Source organism: Mustelus asterias, chromosome 7, assembly GCF_964213995.1.
Source record: "Mustelus asterias chromosome 7, sMusAst1.hap1.1, whole genome shotgun sequence".
Classification (NCBI taxonomy): Eukaryota; Metazoa; Chordata; class Chondrichthyes; order Carcharhiniformes; family Triakidae; genus Mustelus; species Mustelus asterias.
The window spans coordinates 80,058,328-80,078,602 of NC_135807.1; the positions used below are offsets into that span (position 1 = coordinate 80,058,328).

At 42.5% G+C, this 20,275-nt stretch overlaps 1 protein-coding gene across 9 annotated transcripts in view; it reads right to left on the reverse strand.

Annotated features, from left to right (window-relative positions):
- stau2 (staufen double-stranded RNA binding protein 2) overlaps positions 1 to 20,275 on the reverse strand; it is a 340,608-nt gene that overhangs the window by 98,109 nt on the left and 222,224 nt on the right. For 8 of the 9 annotated variants that reach the window (XR_013498337.1, XR_013498339.1, XR_013498338.1 and 5 more), the window contains one exon: positions 7,087 to 7,379. Coding sequence is in view for 6 of the 9 variants with exons in the window: in XM_078216313.1 (XP_078072439.1) it covers positions 7,087 to 7,379 (293 nt within the window). In the remaining 3 variants the exon portion in view is untranslated. Of the gene's footprint in view, positions 1 to 1,104; positions 2,888 to 7,086; positions 7,380 to 20,275 lie in introns of those variants that run through there. The other variant, XM_078216319.1, reaches the window with a different exon arrangement.

The following is a 20,275-nucleotide window of genomic DNA, read 5'->3' on the forward strand; positions in this document are numbered from 1 at the left end:
TCCTTTGTGCTAGGTATGACTCTATCAGTGAAGAATTTTCCCTAGATTCCTCTTAAATTCAATTAGACTCAGGTTCCTTAATGCCACATGCAGTCAAATGTGGACTTATGTTAAAGCCAATCACCCACATCTTTAAATTAATTAATTTCCATTTTCCTTATTTGGACCAAGGCTATGAGATCTTGGAGCCTAAACTATTGGCCTATAGCACACGCTCTTACCACTGTTTAGTATCCATGTTGTCCTGTGTTATAATTTCATCAAGTGAGTACCCCATTTTTATGTGTGCCTGGTGCTGCTCCAGACTTGCCCACCTAGAGTCCTAAATGAAGTAGGCTTGATTGAAATGGTGGAGTAAGGGATATGACAACCCACGTATAAATAAATATATATACAAACAGTATAAGAGGCAAAAACCCTCAACTCATTTAAAAGGTGTCTGGATATGCACCTGAAGTCCAGAGGTACAGATAAAATGCTGGAAAATGGGATTAGACGGAGTGGCTGTTTTTTTAAGCCGGTGCAGACCCAATGGCAGAGTGGCCTCCTTTTGCGCCATTAACTTTTCTACATTTTCTAAATATCTGAAAAAGAGGAATATGCAGGGATTTGGGGAGAGAACAGGAGAGTGGAAGTACATGAATTATTCCTTGGCAGAGCCAGCATGGACACAATGGGCTGAATGGCCTTCTTCTGTGCTGCAACAATTCTACGATTCTAAACTATGAGATTATGGATTGTGTTGGAATACAATTCTGATGCTGCTGGTGGCCCACAGCACCTCACGGATTCCCAGTTTTGAGCCACACATGATGTAAGATATCCTCTGTGAAGACAGAGCTTTGCCTTCACAAGTGGTGTATTGAATGTCTTGGGAGGACTGGTGGGTGGTGGTGGTGGCGGCAGTCAGTCAAGGTAAGAAAATAAGGGGCTTAAAGGGCGGTATCAGTACTGTTCAATCTCGGGATGTTGCCAGGCAGAGTCCTTACAGGGTTTTGAGTTCATTTACAATATTTCAATTATCTCAGACAACGCCCTTTACAATGTATAGAAAGGAGGGCCAGCTGAGCTTGCAAGAATCCTACAGAGTGGAGTACAACAATGGACACTAACATGAACATTTAATAAAGAGTGAATTAAAAAAAGACAGCATAGTTTCTTCCACAATAAAGAAAAAGTCCCCAACTCCCCAGTAAACATCAATGTGTGCCAACATGAGGCGTGCCAGTACATTTAGCTCTCTGACTAAGCCAGTCTCAACAAATAATGCTGAATAAAGTGAAACCAATGTAATGTGAAATATTTTTAAGTAAAATTTAATCTTGACAAACACCTGTGCCATCTTTGTGCTCTTATATTATTGGCAATGGAGTTTGTCAGGAAGGTTGTGGTTGTAGCTGTGGAGACACCCTGTTTGACCAGGTAGCTCTTTAATACAGCGCCTGTATCATTGAATCCCTACAGTGCAGAAAGACACAATTCAGCTCAAGTCTGCATTGACTCTCCGACAGAGTATCTTACACAGGCCCTCTCCCCTGCCCTATTCCTGTAACACATTTACCATGGGTAATCCATCTAACCTGCACACCATTGGACTGTGGGAAGAAACCGAAGCACCCAGAGAAACCCAAGCAGACACAAGGAAAACGTGCAAACTCCACACAGTCACTCAAGGCCGGAATTGAACCCGGTCCCCTGGCACTGTGAGGCAACAGTGCTAACCACTCTGCCATGGTGCCGCCCTATATAGATGCAGTTTTGTCAGTTGATGGTGGGTTTCACCCGCTGCTAACTCAAACCTGTTTTGCATGCACACTGCTGGCACTTGAATTTTAATTGTAACCACGTGGGAAACAGAAAAAAAGTGAAAGTGGCGCACAATTCTGGTTACAGCATCAGGAATGGCATGCTGTTGACAAAATCCCAGCCTCACTTTCTATTCCAGATTTTATTTACTCTGTTAGTCTAGGACACACCATAACCAAACCCCTCTCTGAATCGTTTAATGGAAACCATGTTCATTCTATGGCAAAGTGTAAAAGATAAGAAATAAAAACAAGCTTCTTTTCCACATGGCTGGAGTTCTATCCTCAGCAGATTAGGACTTTAATTACATGCTAAAAAGGTATTTAGAAAGGAGATTTGCAGCAAATAAATTTATCTTGAGGCACCTTATCCTTACTTTAATTTTCTCTTCTTTTCTCATTTGTTGTCCCCAAGGCTAGGGACTCAATCCATAGATGCTGGCAGCTCTCTGGTACAAAGTATTCACTACCAATTTAGTATGTGCCAGTATGTTATTTTTCCATGAAAGGAATCATAGCTGAGCCCTCTCTCTCAGCTGATATCCACGTACTTGCAGAGGTTACTGTGCAGTGAATAGAAACTGAAACATCGGCTTTTAAAAAAATTTTCCAGTCCAATGTGCTCTGGCCACTGGGAAGCCTACCACTGCTTCAGTTGAGATAATCTAACTCAGTGCACAGCAGAGATCAAAGCAGTGGCTTTACTGGTCTGTATGGCTCAACAACACACAATATTATACCTAATGGGATAGCCAGAAAATTCTCCGGACCACATTATCCTTTAGTAGATTACTGTCTTTTCACTTTTGTCAGCATTGCCCAAGTATTTGGTCATGATATCAGAATATTGCTTTTTAATTTTTAATGAGCAGATTATATACAATTTGTTAGCAGATTCAGTATCCATGATGTTTGAGAAGAAAATACATTTGATAATTTATGGTTGGTAATTAGGACAGTCATATAGATTGCACTAAAGCATTTATGAAAGAAAATATTTCCAAAAATTAAGCCAATGATGTTTTCTTCAATTCCTCATTGATTTTCAATGTTGTATAAAAGTCTTGAAATTTCTCTGTAATCTGCAGAAGAATGAGAGGAAAACCACTCTTTTCAATCCTTTAGTGGTTTCAAAGTTCTCTAATTTATGAGAATTACACAACAATTTGATCCTGTTGTAAGGAATGTTCCACAATTAGAGTAATTTTAATTTCTAAAGTTGTCACTGTGATACTTGACCATGATAAACTAAAAAATTTTTTTAAATTATGTGGCAAATTAATAAATTACAATTAATTCTGATCCCCCTTCCCTAGTGGCTGTGCGCATGACGATTCCCATTTTCCCATTGCAAACTTTTTTTGTGCTCCTGAATGTTCGAGTGTACAATTTAATCTAAAAGCCAGAATCCTGTCACCGTTCACGCTGGTGAGATTTTTCCATCCCGCTGCAGTGAACGGAGATTTGGCTGGCCGCCAAATTCTCCGACCTCGCTGTAGCGGGCACATGGCGTGAATGGCAAATAAGATCCCAAAATTATTAAAAATATTCTTGTCATCTAAACCTATTAGGGAGAATTAACAGTGAGGCTTTTGCTCATCATGATTAAAGAACAAATTGGACAGCCACCTCTGGCATATGTACATGTTAAACACGAAAAACACAAAACACGAAGTTGGTAACTGAGTTGCCCAGTTTCCATAAGACCATAAGATATAGGAGCAGAATTAGGCTTTTCGGCCCATTGAGTCTTCTCCGCCATTCAATCGTGGCTGATATGTTTCTCCCACCTTTTCCCTGTAACCTTTGATCCCTTTGCCAGTCAAGAACCTATCTATCTATCTTTGTCTTAAATACACTCAATGACCTGGCCTCCACAGCCTTCTGTGGCAAAGAATTTCACAGATTCACCACCCTCTGGCTGAAGAACTTCCTCCTCATCTCAGTTCTAAAAGCTCGCCTCTTTACTCTGAGGCTGTGCTCCCAAATCCAATCTCTCCCACTAATTGAAACATCTTCCCCACTCTATCCAGGCTTTTTAATATTCTCTTAAGTTTTTATGAGATTCCCCTTCATCCTTCTAAACTCCATCGAGTACAGACCCAGATTCCTCAGAGGCTCCTCATTCATCAAGCTTTTCATTCCTGAGATCATTCTCGTGAACCTCCTCTGGACCCTCTCCAAGGCCAACATATCCTTCCTTAGATATGGGACCCAAAATTGCTCACAATATTCCAACTTTGGTCTTTCCAGAGCCTTATAAAGCCTCAGCAGAACTTCCCTGGTCCTTTTGAAATGAATGCTAACATTGCATTTGCCTTCCTTACTATCAATTCAACTTGCAAGTTAACCTTCAGAGAGTCCTGAACTAGAACTCCCAAGTCCCTTTGTGCTTCCGATTTTTGAATTCTCTCCCCATTTAGAAAATATTCAACACCTCTATTTTTCCTACCGAAGTGCATAACCTGACATTTTCCCACATTGTATTCCATCTGCCACTTCTTTGCCCACTCTCCTAACCTGTTCAAGTCCTTCTGCAGCTTCCCCGCTTCCTCAATACTACCTTTCCCTCCACCTTTCTTTGTATCATCTGCAAACTTAGCCACAGTGCCCTCAGTTCAAAAAGGCTACAGATCCTCTTCAAAGAGCTCCATTCTTTTGTGACTCTCCAACAACTAGAAAAGTAATTGCAAAAACCCACAGCTCTATGGGCAAGTGTAAGTGTAACGAATGGCCCACGCCGTTTGTTTGCTACTGACCACAAAATCTGGTCCAATGTTTAATGTGATAGAAAACTGTAACAGAGGTTACCAAGATCAAATCCATACTAAGCCAGGCATTTTACTTGCTTGTCCTTCAGATATCAGACCCAAATCTCTTGGTGGCTTTTCATGCAATAATGACCAAAAGTTGTGTATATTTCGATGGCTCATCAGAACATTATCAATTTAGTACAATGCGAATCATAATGGTAAAATGATGGTGCAATAAAAGTGCTTTTACATTCTACTCCTGTAAATTTGGAATTGTTTCTGCTTCAAAAAAGATAACAATATCCAGTGGCAGCGGTAGTGTGGCATGCTTGGCTCGACAATTCCAGTCAGTTTCTCTGTCCAATTAAGAACGGCGAGTGGGCGCTTGAAGCTGGTGGGACAATTAGTGGCCTTACAACCTTAAAGGAACAGCAAACTGCAATGGTAGGTAAGTAAGAAAGAAGGTGTTTAAAAATGAAGATGCCCTTTCTCCAGCTTTTTAAAATCTTAAATTAAAAATAGATTTAGCAGCCAGAGCACCATAGTAGGGAGGAACCCTCTTACAGGCCACCTTTAGGTGGCTGGCTGTGTATCCAGGCAGGCAGGTAGAGTATCTAGGCCTGCGTGGAGTGCTGAACACCCACCCTTTTGCTGGGTGACTGCCTCCTGGTAACTAAAATGGCTCTTGTCAGTGCAGGAACCAGGAGGCCAACTAGAACTTTCCTTTACCTGGCCTCAATTTGACTCTTAATGAGTCTGATTGGCTACTAACCTCAGGCTACTGGCCCTGATACCATCTCCGCAAAAGTGTCCTGGAAGCATGGTGGAGCCAGGACTTGCCTTCCTGACTTAGGTCCTGGTCCCTGGAGTGGGGTGGTGGGGGAAGGGGGAATGATGAAGCGGGGAGGGGGAATGATGAGGGGGGCAGTGTGTGTGCTGGGAGACAGAAAATCCAGTCTTCACGTCAGCGCATGTTGATGACACCATTAAGAATCTAAAGTCATTCTTAATTTACCAATTTACCAGAATTCTATGGTGCTGCAGTGACTAATTATATTGTTTATACTGATTCAACAGTAATCAGATTACAGTACTGGAAAACTACTGTTCTCTGTCATATAGCCTACACTTAACCTGGCTGGGCTCTGATGATGTTACTTTACAGTTTAAAATTGTAGCTAAGGATTACTTAGACTTTTTAAATCAATAGGAGGAAAAAGTATGACAAAGATTAAATTACATTAAGGAAAATACTAACACAACGGTAAATGCTGGCTGTTTTGATTATTAATTGGTTGAAGAGTCGGCACTGTGAGATACTCAGCTATGGAAACAAAATGTTTCATATTTGATTTATGGTGCATGTTTATCTCAGATGGCAACAATTCTCCTCAAAAGCCTGGATAGGAAGGTGAAATAAAATGTTCACATTCCTCTTCTAATTGCTATCTGAGATCTTCAGCTGTAAAGTACATTTGTTCATATGTTGGGTGAGGAGAGGCTAGGGTTTGGTTGTGATGCCCTCTATAGTTCAATAACCTACTGAAACAGATGGTGTGGCTTACAGATAATAACCATTACTTGAGGGCGGCTGGCACCATGAAACTTCATGCAGCAGGAGACAGTGAGTTGGACTTTACATGCCCCCTGCAGAGTGTGTTTTCAGCCGGGGGGCATGCAAATTAGAGTAGGTGCCCAGCCCACTACCTCCCTTCCCACCCCTGAGCTCACTCCCATAAACAGAGTAGGTGGGCAGCCTGCCCAGCATATGTAAATAAATGAGTGTCAATTGAGCTTGTTAACAAGCCAACTGAATCGATAATACACTGCCCACATCATAATATGGTTGGTGAGCACAGGCAAGCAGGATTGGGAAGATTATTTTTGTTTTAAAGTTTTTCAAAAGGGCAGGAAGAAAGGGCGACTACTTTACGCATTGGGGACAGCCCCCAAGATAGTACCCCCTCCCCCTGCTCTCCAATATCCACCCCTCCACCTCACAACCCTAAACTGGCCAAACCCGCTCCTCCCAATATCTTGCCTTACCTCAGTCTGGGATCCCAGTGCTGCCGGGGCTGCAACGAATCATAAGAAGGCGCCCCAATGGATCCCAGACTGAGGTAAGGCAGGGTATTGGGTGAAGCGGGTTTCACCAGCTCATGGTGCTCTTGGCCGGGACTGCTAAAACTTCCAACCAATTGGATTGCCTGACAGCTTCCAAGGGTAGGACTAAGTCGCACTGTGAGCTCATTTAGCTCACAATGCGTTTCTCAACTTCAACTTATTGAAACTTGCAATCCCTTTTAATAAGCTGATCTGAGAAAGAAAATAAGCAGGAAAATGACAAATAAGCGTGATTATACTTGGACATAACCTGTTGATGCAATAAATATTTCATATGTGGATACATTGGTGCCCCATCAATCTTGAAAAACAAACGTGAATATGGAAAATTCTATATATAGTTCCAAATACTAAAAGATTTTTTAAAAAAGTAATTAACCATTAAAGAGTTTCACTTTCCCCACCTGGAAACCTTGGATTCTGGCTAAGTACTCTAGCTGTTGAGAGGGCTGTACTGCTGAACAGGGGGAAGCAGGTGCTTTTCCTTTCAAACTTATAGCTTCTGCAGTTGGGGATGTCCCATTCAACAGAAGCTCCCTTGCAATGGTTGCAGTGTTGCTGGTAGTACTGAAGAATGAACTACATCCTTGGTTTATTTCTTTAGATGTCAAATAGTTCATTGTAGGTGCTGCCTTGTTACGACTTGCTTCCATTTCTTGATAAACATCAGGGGAGAGATGCAGAATTCCCTTCTGAGCTGTAGACGAAAGAAATTTGTTACAATTTTTACTTTCAAAAAAGAGTTTTCCTAGCAACTTACTGTATTTTGGTTATTGTCTTTATGAATTTATAAGCAGCAAGTAAATACAAAACCACATCAGAAATATGGCAACTGCTGTAAAAATACCCAGATAACTTAAAGTTCTATAATCTGAATCTACAGTAATCTAAAAAGTAATTGATTGTGAAACTGTGTTTTTTACCCTGATACTAAAATTGTAGCTTGAATTTGTGATTTACTCCAATATATCTTTGCATTAATATTTCAGTAAAGTTATGTTGTGTTTTATACATTTATGGTTAACTACACTGGAGTATTGCACTTAATCTGTCTTCCTGAAGTGCTGAATATAATTTGATCGAGTGACAAATAAAGATATTTGTAATACTGCCTATTCTATTTCATGTACTGTTACGCTTATAAGACATTTTGATTTTTATACACTTAAAGATGGAGGGGACAATTTTCATCATCATCATCACTTGGCAGTAAAATGCCAAGGGAGCAGTCCATCCACTTATGATAGAACTCACCCAATTTTCATCCCATTGATTTTAATATGATGAAAATCAAATGGGTGATCCACTCCACCAGCTTATTGCCTAAGTGGTGAAGGTGAAAACATGCCATAACATTCCTTAATTGAATTTGGTGTCAGGCTTTCTAATGGTTTAAAAATAATTAATTTCAAGCAAGCCAACACTCCATTAAAAAACATCAGTGTTTATGGTTCAACCGCATTGAAAATATTAGTTGAAGAGTGAATTCAGGTGCTTTATCATGCTCCCCTCCAGGTCTCTGCTGACTATGAGCTAATGACCAGCCTCTAAAGAAATCAGTAACCTAATGCTGCAGACCAGATGAGTCACAAGGAGATCATTTGCTCTGTGTCAGTTCAGCACATGTAGCCCACTCCATTGAAAACTAGGAAAAGGATGCAGGCCAAGTGTAAGTCTCAATAACAATCTAGGATCAGTCAGGTGCTCATGAGTGATAGTACTTAACCATAGAGACTCCCATTAAAAATATTACTTTTCATAAGTATCCTGTTACTATAATGTAACATCTTTTTTAATTTACAATAGAACCAAAGCTTCACAGATAATTAAATTTGGCCAATAAATGAAGCTTCACACCTTTTGAAAACAATGCAATGAACGAAATAAAAACAAAAGTAAGTTAATGGCATAAAGGTACAAATGTATGATATGCACTGTCTCATGCCACAAAGTTAAAAGTTTGCACCATAAGTTTACCATTAGGAACAAGAAACAACTTCCATTCTTCTTTCAAAATTAAGCCTTAACAAACTATACAAATTGCTACAATGTGAAGTGCTGCAGCCATTTAACTTGAATCATGAAAGCAACAACTAAATGTTTGGAATACTGCATTATACTCTAAAGTTCTCTTCACAGCAGAAATATTGCTCTGTACAAAAATTGCAATGCTGATTATATTTGAAAGAATGGTGAGAGGAGGCGACCATTGACTGTATGTAAAGAAATGTGTTAGAAGTTTCACCTATACCCAAGTAACTATTTCTTTCACTATCATGTGAAAACATAACTAAGATCACTGTCTGTTTCTCACCTACAACAAATGTCCTTTTTACACTTGGGGCAGACAATGCTATCACCTTCATGCTGTTAACTTGTAGACCTGGAGAAGTACTTCAGAAAATGTGGCAAGCATGATTGATCCTTACTGTGCATCATACGTAGCTACTTTTGCTTATCAAGTGATAAAGAGAACTGAAATTAGTTTTCCCAGGCATATCAAAACACAGCTGCTCCAAGAAAATTCCAGAAGTTCCAAAATGCTCATTTCTACAATGGCAGTGACAGCTTCTAATGAAACACATGACACGTTTCTGATCCACTTCCTTTCCCGCACCGCTGAAAATGGACAGAGACAGAAACAGAGTTGGGACTTCCTTTCTCATGACTCTGCAACTATATTATTTACAAATCCAACTCCTTCACTGGACCACAAAATCCCAGCCTCTTTGTTATTTGTACAAGTACACCAAACTCCCTTGGCATATCAACATTTACAAGTTTCGCGACTTTTAAAAAATATTCTGCTTTTCTATTCTTACTGCCAAGTTGAATAACCTAACACTTCCCCATATTCCATCTGCCATTTTTGTTTCCCACTCACTTAACCTGTCTATGTCTCTTTGCAGCCTCTCTGTGACCACCTGGCAGTTTACATTCCCATCTAAACTTGTAGTATCAGCAAACCTAGACACATTTCTTCTTTGTCTAAGTCATTAATATGAATTGTAAATAGATGAGGCCTAAGGAGTGATCCTTGAAGCACTCCAGTGGTCACAACATGCTAACTTGAAAATATCCCATTTAATCCCACTCTTTGCTTTCTGTCCGTTAACCAATCCTCTATCCATGCTAATGTGTTGCTCGCAACTCCATGAGCTCTTATTTTGTGTGTTAACCTCTTGTGTGGCACCTTATTGTATGCCTTTTGGAAATCTGAGTATACTACATATACTGGTTCTGTCTTATCCAACCTACTAGTTACATCCTAAAACAATTCTAATCAATTTGTCAAACATGATTTCATTTTGTAAAACCACGTTGACCGTATCTGATCATACTATGATTTTCTAAATGCATTTTTAAGACTTCCTTAATGATAGAAACCAGCAATTTCCTACTGACTGATGTCAGGCTAACTGGCGTGTAGTTCCCAGTTTTCTCTTTCCCTTGTTTCTCAAATAGTGATGTTACATTTATATACAGTTTGAATAAAAGGAAAATCCAAATTTACAATAAAAATTTAATGTTCTTCCTTATTCTTGCAACCTGCACACACAAAGCAGTGCAGAAATTGGGCAGATGGGGTACTGAAAACATAAATGTTAGGACCAACTCACATAGTCTTCCGAGCTGTCACATCACAACAGTGCTTAGTGAAAACATCTGAGTCACCTCAACAGCTGCCTTACAGAAAAAGTAGAGAAAGACTCTCTACAAATTGATCCACAAAGTGATTATAGTGTAGTAGGAATTGTCTATGATATTTCTGTGGCCCAAATCTTCTGGTCTCTTCTGTCAGAGACCAGACTTACAATCAAAGATATGCATCAGAACCCTATGGAAGTATGTGGGAGTTCTCGAGAAGTTTAAACTTCTGACTCCTTGCTGACCTGGTCCCTTCGCGAATGTCTCTGACCTTGAGCTAGGGACAGATCTGCACGCCTTACCTTGATACCCAAGAAATGCTAGACAGTTTAAAACCTGGTCTAACACCTGGGTGAACAGAGGACCCAGAGGCAATAACCACTACCCAGAAGAATGAGAGAGGAGCAATGGGGACATAACAGCAAGAGATGAGCAACAAGGCCATTAACAGTGAGAGGCCAGTGCCACCCTCAGGAGCTCACAAGGTCATCACTCCACTTTATGAATCCCAGGAAGAGAGGTCCTGTGGGAAGGAGAAAGGAGGACAATAGAAGTATGTATGTATATGCTATGTATGATCTAGATCCGTACAGGTGAGCGTGGTCTTCAGTTGTCTTGGACCCCCTTGCCACTGGACCAAGGCCTTGTTCTGTCAATCCCGTGTGATAGCTGGTGTGCAATGGCCTTCCCACATTCAAAGAACCCATGCACAGGCATCTTCCAACCCTTAAAGTGAAATTCAGGACCTGGAATGTCAGGACCCTCAGGGACAAACCTAACAGTGACAGACCAGAACGATGTATTACTATCGTCGCCTAGGAGTTCAGGCATTTCACCATTAAAAACAAACTAGTTGGCCATCTCAGAGGTTTTCCATGTGGGATAAAGGAATGCCTCATGATCTTTGATTCACCTTAGCCCAGAACCAGTGCGCTGCAGTCCTTGGCGCATACGTCCCAACACTGGAAACTACAGACGAGTCCAAAGAGGAATTTTACGCCAGCCTCAAACAATCCTTGGCCTGAGTTCGAAAAGGAGAGAAGCAGAATCTCCTTGGCGATTTCAATGCCAGAGTTGGACACAGACCACTGGGGAGGTGTACTCGGCAAAGAGGGGGTCGGGAAATTCAACAATAATGGTGCCCTGCTGCTGACAAAACGCCTAGAACATGACCTTGTAATAAGCAACACCTTATTCTGCCAGAGGGACAAATACAAGGTCTCATGACAATACCTTCCCTCCAAGCATTGGCACCTGCTCGACTATGTTATCATCCATGCGAGAGACCGCATGAACATGTGTATCACCCACGCATGGCAGAAGCTGATAACTGCTGCATGGACCACCATCCGATCCGCTCTGTGATCAACATCAATATAACCCCAAAGCAGCGGCAGCAACAGAAACAACGCCACAGGAAAATCAACACCGAGGCACTCAAGGATGTTGATAAGAAAGCGCAATTCAGCCAGCGCCTCACTTCCAACCTGACCACTCCTGGTAGTCATGATGTGGAGATGCCGGCGTTGGACTGGGGTAAACACAGTAAGAAGTTTAACAACACCAGGTTAAAGTCCAACAGGTTTATTTGGTAGCAAAAGCCACACAAGCTTTCGAGGCTCTGAGCCCCTTCTTCAGGTGAGTGAAGAAGTTCACCTGAAGAAGGGGCTCAGAGCCTCGAAAGCTTGTGTGGCTTTTGCTACCAAATAAACCTGTTGGACTTTAACCTGGTGTTGTTAAACTTCTCACTCCTGGTAACCCAGAGACACAGTGTCCACAGAGCCTGGTCTGCACTCAAGGTCTCCATAATCAGCACCTGCAAAGAAATGCTTGGTGACTTGACCAGGAAACACCAAGACTGATATAAAAGCAAAATACTGTGGATGCTGGAACTTGGAACAAAAACAGAAAACGCTGGAAAATCTCAGCAGGTCTGACAGCTTCTGTGGAGAGAGAATAGAGCCAACATTTCAAGTCTGGATGACCTTTTGTCAGAACTAAGAGCAGAGAATATCAGGAGAGATTTATACTATGAGGGTGGGGGGAGAGCTGTGATTAGACAAAGGGAATGTAAACGAGAATGCAGAAGGCTGAGAAAGGTAACACCAAGACTAGTTTGATGAGAACAACCATGAGGTCCAAGACCTCATAACCCACAAGCACAAGGCTTTTCTGAACCTGAAACAGCAACTCAGCTCGAGGGCAAGAAATCAGCTCTTGAGACAGCTGAAGGCTAAGGTCCAGTAAAAACCTGCAACCTAAAGAACAGATGGTAGGTGGAGGAAGCGCAGGAGAACTAGCAGTTAGCAGACAACAATGACATGCGAGGATTCTTTAGTGCAGTCAAAACCACCTATTGCCCAAGCACCCAGGATCCAATCCTAATGATGGCCAAGAACAGAGAGGTGTTCATCAAGAACAGTGAGGCAGTCAGCACCGGTTGGAAGGAGCACTTCAAATGCTTCTATAGCAGAGACTGTCTGCAACATGATTGTCCTCAACTCCATACCACAGCATACTACCTGTCACCATCTCAGCAGAACCCCAATCCAGCACAAGGTAGAAAAGGCCATCTGACAGCAAAGGAGCAACAATGCATCAGGAGCAGATGGAAACCCCACCGAAGCACTAAAACATGGTACAGAAGCACTATTGATGCACTTACATGACCTCTTTCCCTTATCTAGAAGGAGGAGAACATGCCAAGAGACCTCAGAGATGCCGTAATCTTGACCATCTTCATAAAAAGGTGACAAGTCTGACTGCAGTAACTAAAGAGGAATTTCCCTGCTGTTGGCCACAGGGAAAGTCATTGAAAGAGTCCTCCTTAATCACCTTCATCCAGTGGCTGAAGAGCGCCCCCTAGAATCGCAATGTGAATTCTGCACACTAGGGGGCACACCAGATATGATCTTCACCTTGCAGCAACTTCAAGGGGAATGCAGGGAACAGCATCTTGTACATAGCCTTCTTTGACATCACAACAGCCTTCGATTCTGTCAACCATGAGGGGCTATGGAGTGTCCTCCTACATTTTGGCTTCCCCCAAAGATTTGTCACCATCCTCCACCTGCTATATGATGACATGCAAGCTGTGATCCTGATCAATGGATCTACCAAACCCAATTCATGTTCAGACTGGGGTCAAGCAGGGCTGTGTAATCACACTGAAGCTTTTCTCCATCTTACTTGCTGCAATGCTCCATTTCATCTTCATCAAGCTCCCCATTGGAGTGGGGTTAAACCACAGAACAAACAGGAATCTGTTCAACCTCCGCTGCCTGCAGGTCAGATCCAAGGTCATTCCATCCTCTGTTATTGAACTATGGATGATGCTTGTATCTGCGTACACTCAGAGGCCGAGCTCCAAGTCATTATCAACACCTTCACACAGATGTACAAGAGCATGGGCCTTATATTAAACACCCGTAAGACAAAGATGCAAAAGGTCCTCTGCCAACCTGCCTCTGCCACATAGCACTTGCTTCCAAATTAAAAATTAGTTCTCCGGTGACTGAGGAGTCCAAATGCGTAACCTAAGGTGGGGCAAATGGTGTTTGGAGGAGTGTGTGGGTGGAGTGCCCGGATTGCCATACATTCCTTTCGCTGTCGACGCTTGGCTTTAACTACCACCTCCCCCCATCCCATCACATCAAAATCCACGACAGGGCCTTGGACAATGTGGACCACTTTCCATGCCTTGGGAACCTACTGTCAACAGGGAAGACATTGACAATGAAGTTCAATCACCTTCAGTGTGCTGTGCAGCCTTTGGTCGTTTAAGGAATAGTGTTTGAAGACCAAGATCTCAGACCTGGCGCCATGTTCACGGTCTACAGAGCAGTCATGATACCCGCTCTCCTATATGGCTCAGAGACGTGAACTATGTACAACAGGCAACTCAAAAACCTGGAGAAGTACCACCAGTGCTGCCTCTGCAAGATCAAATCCATTGGTTGCCATCACAAAGGAGAAAGTGCTAGAGAAACTAAAAGGTCTGAAAATTGATAAATCTCCGGGCCCAGATGGGCTACATCCTAGAGTTCTAAAGGAGATAGCTGAAGAAATAGTGGAGGCGTTAGTTATGATCTTTCAAAAGTCACTGGAGTCAGGGAAAGTCCCAGAGGATTGGAAAATCGCTGTTGTAACCCCACTGTTCAAGAAGGGAACAAGAAAAAAGATGGAAAATTATAGGCCAATTAGCCTAACCTCAGTTGTTGGCAAAATTCTAGAATCCATCGTTAAGGATGAGATTTCTAAATTCTTGGAAGTGCAGGGTCGGATTAGGACAAGTCAGCATGGATTTAGTAAGGGGAGGTCGTGCCTGACAAACCTGTTAGAGTTCTTTGAAGAGATAACAAATAGGTTAGACCAAGGAGAGCCAATGGATGTTATCTATCTTGACTTCCAAAAGGCCTTTGACAAGGTGCCTCACGGGAGACTGCTGAGTAAAATAAGGGCCCATGGTATTCGAGGCAAGGTACTAACATGGATTGACGATTGGCTGTCAGACAGAAGGCAGAGAGTTGGGATAAAAGGTTCTTTCTCAGAATGGCAACCGGTGACAAGTGGTGTCCCACAGGGTTCAGTGTTGGGGCCACAGCTGTTCTCTTTATATATTAACGATCTAGATGACGGGACTGGGGGCATTCTGGCCAAGTTTGCCGATGATACAAAGATAGGTGGAGGGGCAGGTAGTATTGAGGAGGTGGGGAGGCTGCAGAAAGATTTAGACAGTTTAGGAGAGTGGTCCAAGAAGTGGCTGATGAAATTCAACGTGGGCAAGTGCGAGGTCTTGCACTTTGGAAAAAAGAATAGAGGCATGGACTATTTTCTAAACGGTGACAAAATTCATAATGCTAAAGTGCAAAGGGACTTGGGAGTCCTAGTCCAGGATTCTCTAAAGGTAAACTTGCAGGTTGAGTCCGTAATTAAGAAAGCAAATGTAATGTTGTCATTTATCTCAAGAGGCTTGGAATACAAAAGCAGGGATGTACTTCTGAGGCTTTATAAAGCACTGGTTAGGCCCCATTTGGAGTACTGTGAGCAATTTTGGGCCCCACACCTCAGGAAGGACATACTGGCACTGGAGCGGGTCCAGCGGAGATTCACACGGATGATCCCGGGAATGGTAGGCCTGACATACGATGAACGTCTGAGGATCGTGGGATTGTATTCATTGGAGTTTAGGAGGTTGAGGGGAGATCTAATAGAAACTTACAAGATAATGAACGGCTTAGATAGGATGGACGTAGGGAAGTTGTTTCCATTAGCAGGGGAGACTAGGACGCGGGGGCACAGCCTTAGAATAAAAGGGAGTCACTTTAGAACAGAGATGAGGAGAAATTTCTTCAGCCAGAGAGTGGTAGGTCTGTGGAATTCATTGCCACAGAGGGCTGTGGAGGCCGAGACGTTAAGCGTCTTCAAGACAGAAATTGATAAATTCTTGATTTCTCGAGGAATTAAGGGCTATGGGGAGAGAGCGGGTAAATGGAGTTGAAATCAACCATGATTGAATGGTGGAGTGGACTCGATGGGCCGAATGGCCTTACTTCCGCTCCTATGTCTTATGGTCTTATGGCAGGATACGCGCACTAACATCGGTTCTCACTCAGGCCAACATCCCCAGCATCAAAGCATAGACCATGCTCAATCAGCTCCATGGGCCACATGAGGATGTGCCACATTGTCCACATGTCTGACACAAGACTCTTGAAACAAGCACTCTACTCAGAGTTTCAACATGGCAAACAAGCCCCAGGAGGGCACAGGAATCACTTCAAGGGCACCCTCAAATCCTCCTTGAAAAAGTGCAACATCCCCACCAACATCTGGAAATCCCTGGCCCAAGAACACCCAAAGTGGAGACAAAGCATCTCGGAAGAAGCTGAACACTCAGAGTTTCATCACCAAGAGTGAGTTGAAGTCAAGCATCGACAGTGAAAGGAATATATGGCAACTCGGGCACTCTACCCACACACTCCTCCAACCACCATCTGCCATACCTGTGACAGAGACTGTAGGTCATGGATTTGGACTCCCCAGTCAGCTGAGAACTCATTATTAGTTTGGAAACAAGTTATCCTCGACTCAGAGGGACTGACTAGAACAACTCCATAACTGAAGTCCTCCCAGTCACCGCCCAGACCACTACCCAGAACCATCCCCCCCACTATCCCGATTGTACCTGACTATACCCCAACCAGACCCGACTACTCTCCATGACTACCTGATTACACCACCGCCAAGCAATTATCTTTTGACCTCCTGACCTAACTTGATGGCCTTTGACGGCCATACTATTCTAACGACCAGACCCACCCCCTTGACCTGATCCAAATACCACCATCTCTGACCAGATCTAACTACCCCCGAACACTCAGCAAGCCCTTCAGCCACTAGACCAGCCCAGAGTCTGAGTACCTCCTCATCCAGTTACACAGCTACTGTCTCACCCACTCATTCACTCACTCCCCGTTCATCCACTCACCCATTCATTAATGCATTCCCATTCATTAGAAGACTGTACTTTTAAATAAGTTTAAGTTTATTTATTATTGTCACAAGTAGGCTTACATTAACACTGAAGTTCCTGTGAGAATCCTCTAGTTGCAACTTTCCAGCACCTCTTTGGGTACACGGAGGGAGAATTTAGCATGGCCAATGCACCTAACCAGCACATCTTTTGTACTGTGGGAGGAAACCAGAGTACCCAGAGGAAACCCACGCAGACACGGGGAGAAAGTTCAGACTGCGCACAGACAGTGACCCAAACTGGGAATCAAACCTGGGTCCATGGCACTGTGAGGCAGAGTGTTAATGCCGTGAAAGGAGGTGTGTCCTCTATTCCCGACTCTACTGTGATTTTACTAGGGATGGACAATAAATGCTGGCCAGCCAGCAACGCCCATGTCTCACGAATGAATAAAAAAAATTACTGGAGTTTTCCCGGAGAAGCGGTGTTGTGCATTTCTTCAGCTGGGAATGGAATATCCCAGAAGAATTGTACTGGAGCACTGGATCAGGAAATCTCATGGGCAGGGGCAATGAGCACAGCATTGCTGCTGACCGCAAGATTCAGGCCCATGTTTCTGGCCAACATAGAAACAAGTCTATGGATCATATCACATGTTGTCTGACAACTTTCTCATCTAGTGCCAAACAAATATGTTTATCGATCTCCAGCCGCTCACGCCGACGGGATTCTCCAGTTCCACCTGCAGCGCACAACCGCGCACGGGTTTCACAGTAGCGTGGGGTGCCATGAATGAGAAATGCCATTAGAAACGGTGGGACCACAGAATCCCGCTGCCAGTAAACAGCATACCACCTTCCACTACCAGGAAACACGCAGCTGGGACACTGGGGAATTTTGCCAGGAAGTTAACTGAACCTGTCAAAATAAGACTTTGTACAAGGAATGTAAGGTTGCAAGCAATGTTCCCTGAAGGTAGATGGATGTGAGGCTGCACAAAAATTGGGAATGTGTGGCATCGGTGACAAACTGGCACAAGCAGCGGTCCCTGTAAGATACACACATGCACCACTGCAACAATCTTAAAGGGACAATGCACTGCAAAAAACAGGGAGGGGAAATGAGAAGGAATATTAGTTGTAAGAAACCATCGAGCAGATTTACTGATATAGGTGCAATTTACAACCTTATGGTTTGATATGGGGATTATACTGACTTAAAGGAAATTTTCCATGTTCAGTTCATTGATATAATTTGCGAAGCAAAAGATGTGTTTTGGATACTGGTTGGGAGAAGACTAATGGTGAGAGTGGAACATAGTGACACAGTGTTTAGTACTGCTGCCACAGAGCACCAGGAACCCAGGTTCAATTCCCAGCTTGGGTCACTGTCTGTGTGAAGTTTCTCCCCGTGTCTGCGTGGGTTTCCTCCAGATGTTCCAGTTTCTTCCCATAGTTCAAAAGACGTGCTGGTTAGGCTACTAAATTCTCCCTCACTGTACCAGAACAGGCACCGGAGTGTGGTGACTATGGGATTTTCACAGTAATTTCATTGCAGTGTTAATGTAAGCCTACTTGTGACACTAATAAATAAAGTTAAACTTAAACTTAACATTGCAGGTTGGTGAAGGCATTATCTGCAGGCAAGTGACAATGTGGACCAGCATCTATCCCCATTTGGTAGCTGTGAAGTCAATACTGCCTGAGGTGCTTGCAAGAAAAGTGGCCTTCCTTGCCACTTTACATCACTAATCCCATTCATCAGCACTGCAGCAAAAACAGAATATAGCTGTGACACCAACAAAAACAAAGTTTATGAGACCTACTATATTGCTTGCCTAGTACAATCAATTAAGCAGAAGTGCTTCATTTCACATTCTCCCATTTATTTAGCAATGCAGGATGCTAGGAATGCAATGACATTTCAGACAACCTAAGTGTGAATAATATAAAATATGCTGCATATACATTATGCTATAATATGCATCTAGTTGCTCTAACATGGATGCGCTCCTCTGTTACTGCAGGCAGAAAATCCCAGACGCACCAGAAAATCCGTGCATAACAAGTCTCTGCCACAATTCCTTAAACTGCTGCTAAACAAGTTTAAATACAAAGGAAAAGGTGGCCCTCTCCAACCATTTTTTCTCACAAAGTTGGGTGGAATGCAGAAGTAACTGCCACATGGTTTCTTTGTAATCTAGGTGTTAGGTTTCAATTAGGAAGTGTGAACAAAACAGACTTAAGGTTCAATGTAGAAAGACTCCATTACAAATTCATAGTTCTCACATTTCACATTACATCAATACCCAAAGTGCTCTATCTGTCCATAGTGGTATGCTTTTAGTTTCTTTTACTTTATGATCCCCACAGAGACTGCTAACTTTTGAAATAAATTCTCACAACGCCAACAAAAATATACAAAGGACTAGATTCCACTTTTTAAGAAGTTTACTGTAACAAACTAAAACCAATGTAGATCAAACATTAATTAAGAGACATTTTTTATATCAAAGAAAAAGGTAGGTTTGCATATGCTCCATATCTGTCAATAGTGTGGCGGAATAAAAGTGTTTGTAAGGCATATTCTGTTTGCATTAACTAATGCAAACAGAATATGCCCTATAAAAACTTTTACTCTATGCCACACTATTGACAGATATGTAGTATTAAAGGGGCAGTCTCAAATTCACTCCTATCTCTCCTGCAGAGGTTCACCACTCCTCACCGTGTCATGTTGAAACTCCCTGATAGGTTTTCTCGTTGGTTATTTCAGCAAGGTAAATAACAGGAGATGTCATGTTACTCGCTAATGTACCCAACATACTGAGAGATCTCCCACCATTCCCCCCATTGACCACCCCAATCGCCGCCCTGAGCTCCCCATTTCTTACAGAACAAAGAAGACCTGTTCTGAGAAGAGCTCCAATAATTCCACTTTCTCCTTGCTTCTCAGCAGCAGATTTTCCTCAGAGTTGTGGCCTTCCTTTGAGAGGTGCTAAGAACTACAACTCAACACGTCAATAGGTTTTACTTGACTTTCTATCCCTTCTCAGCTCTCATCTGCAATGGCTACCTAAAGTCAAATGGACACTTCTCCAAACGGAGGCATTTACCAGGAATTCCAATTATACTCTTTCCAGAATTTTTTTCCACTGTAGATATACAGGGACATTTCAAAGCATAAGCATTTCGGAAAGTTCATTCATGACAACATGTATTTTATACAATTAGATTTTCATAGTTTCGTTCCAAGTATATGCATTATAAACGTCCAATGAGTTTTGAACCTTTTAGAGAGTTAGACTAAAGATAAATTATTTTTGAGGAACATTCAAGGAACTACCTTTTATAAACGTATCCATATTCTTTCTAGCAGTGCTTCAGGACTATACATCTAAAGGACTTTAGCATTGAGCACGGAGTGTGCATCCTCAAACCGGTTGCATTTGTAGTACTTTATCGTACAGT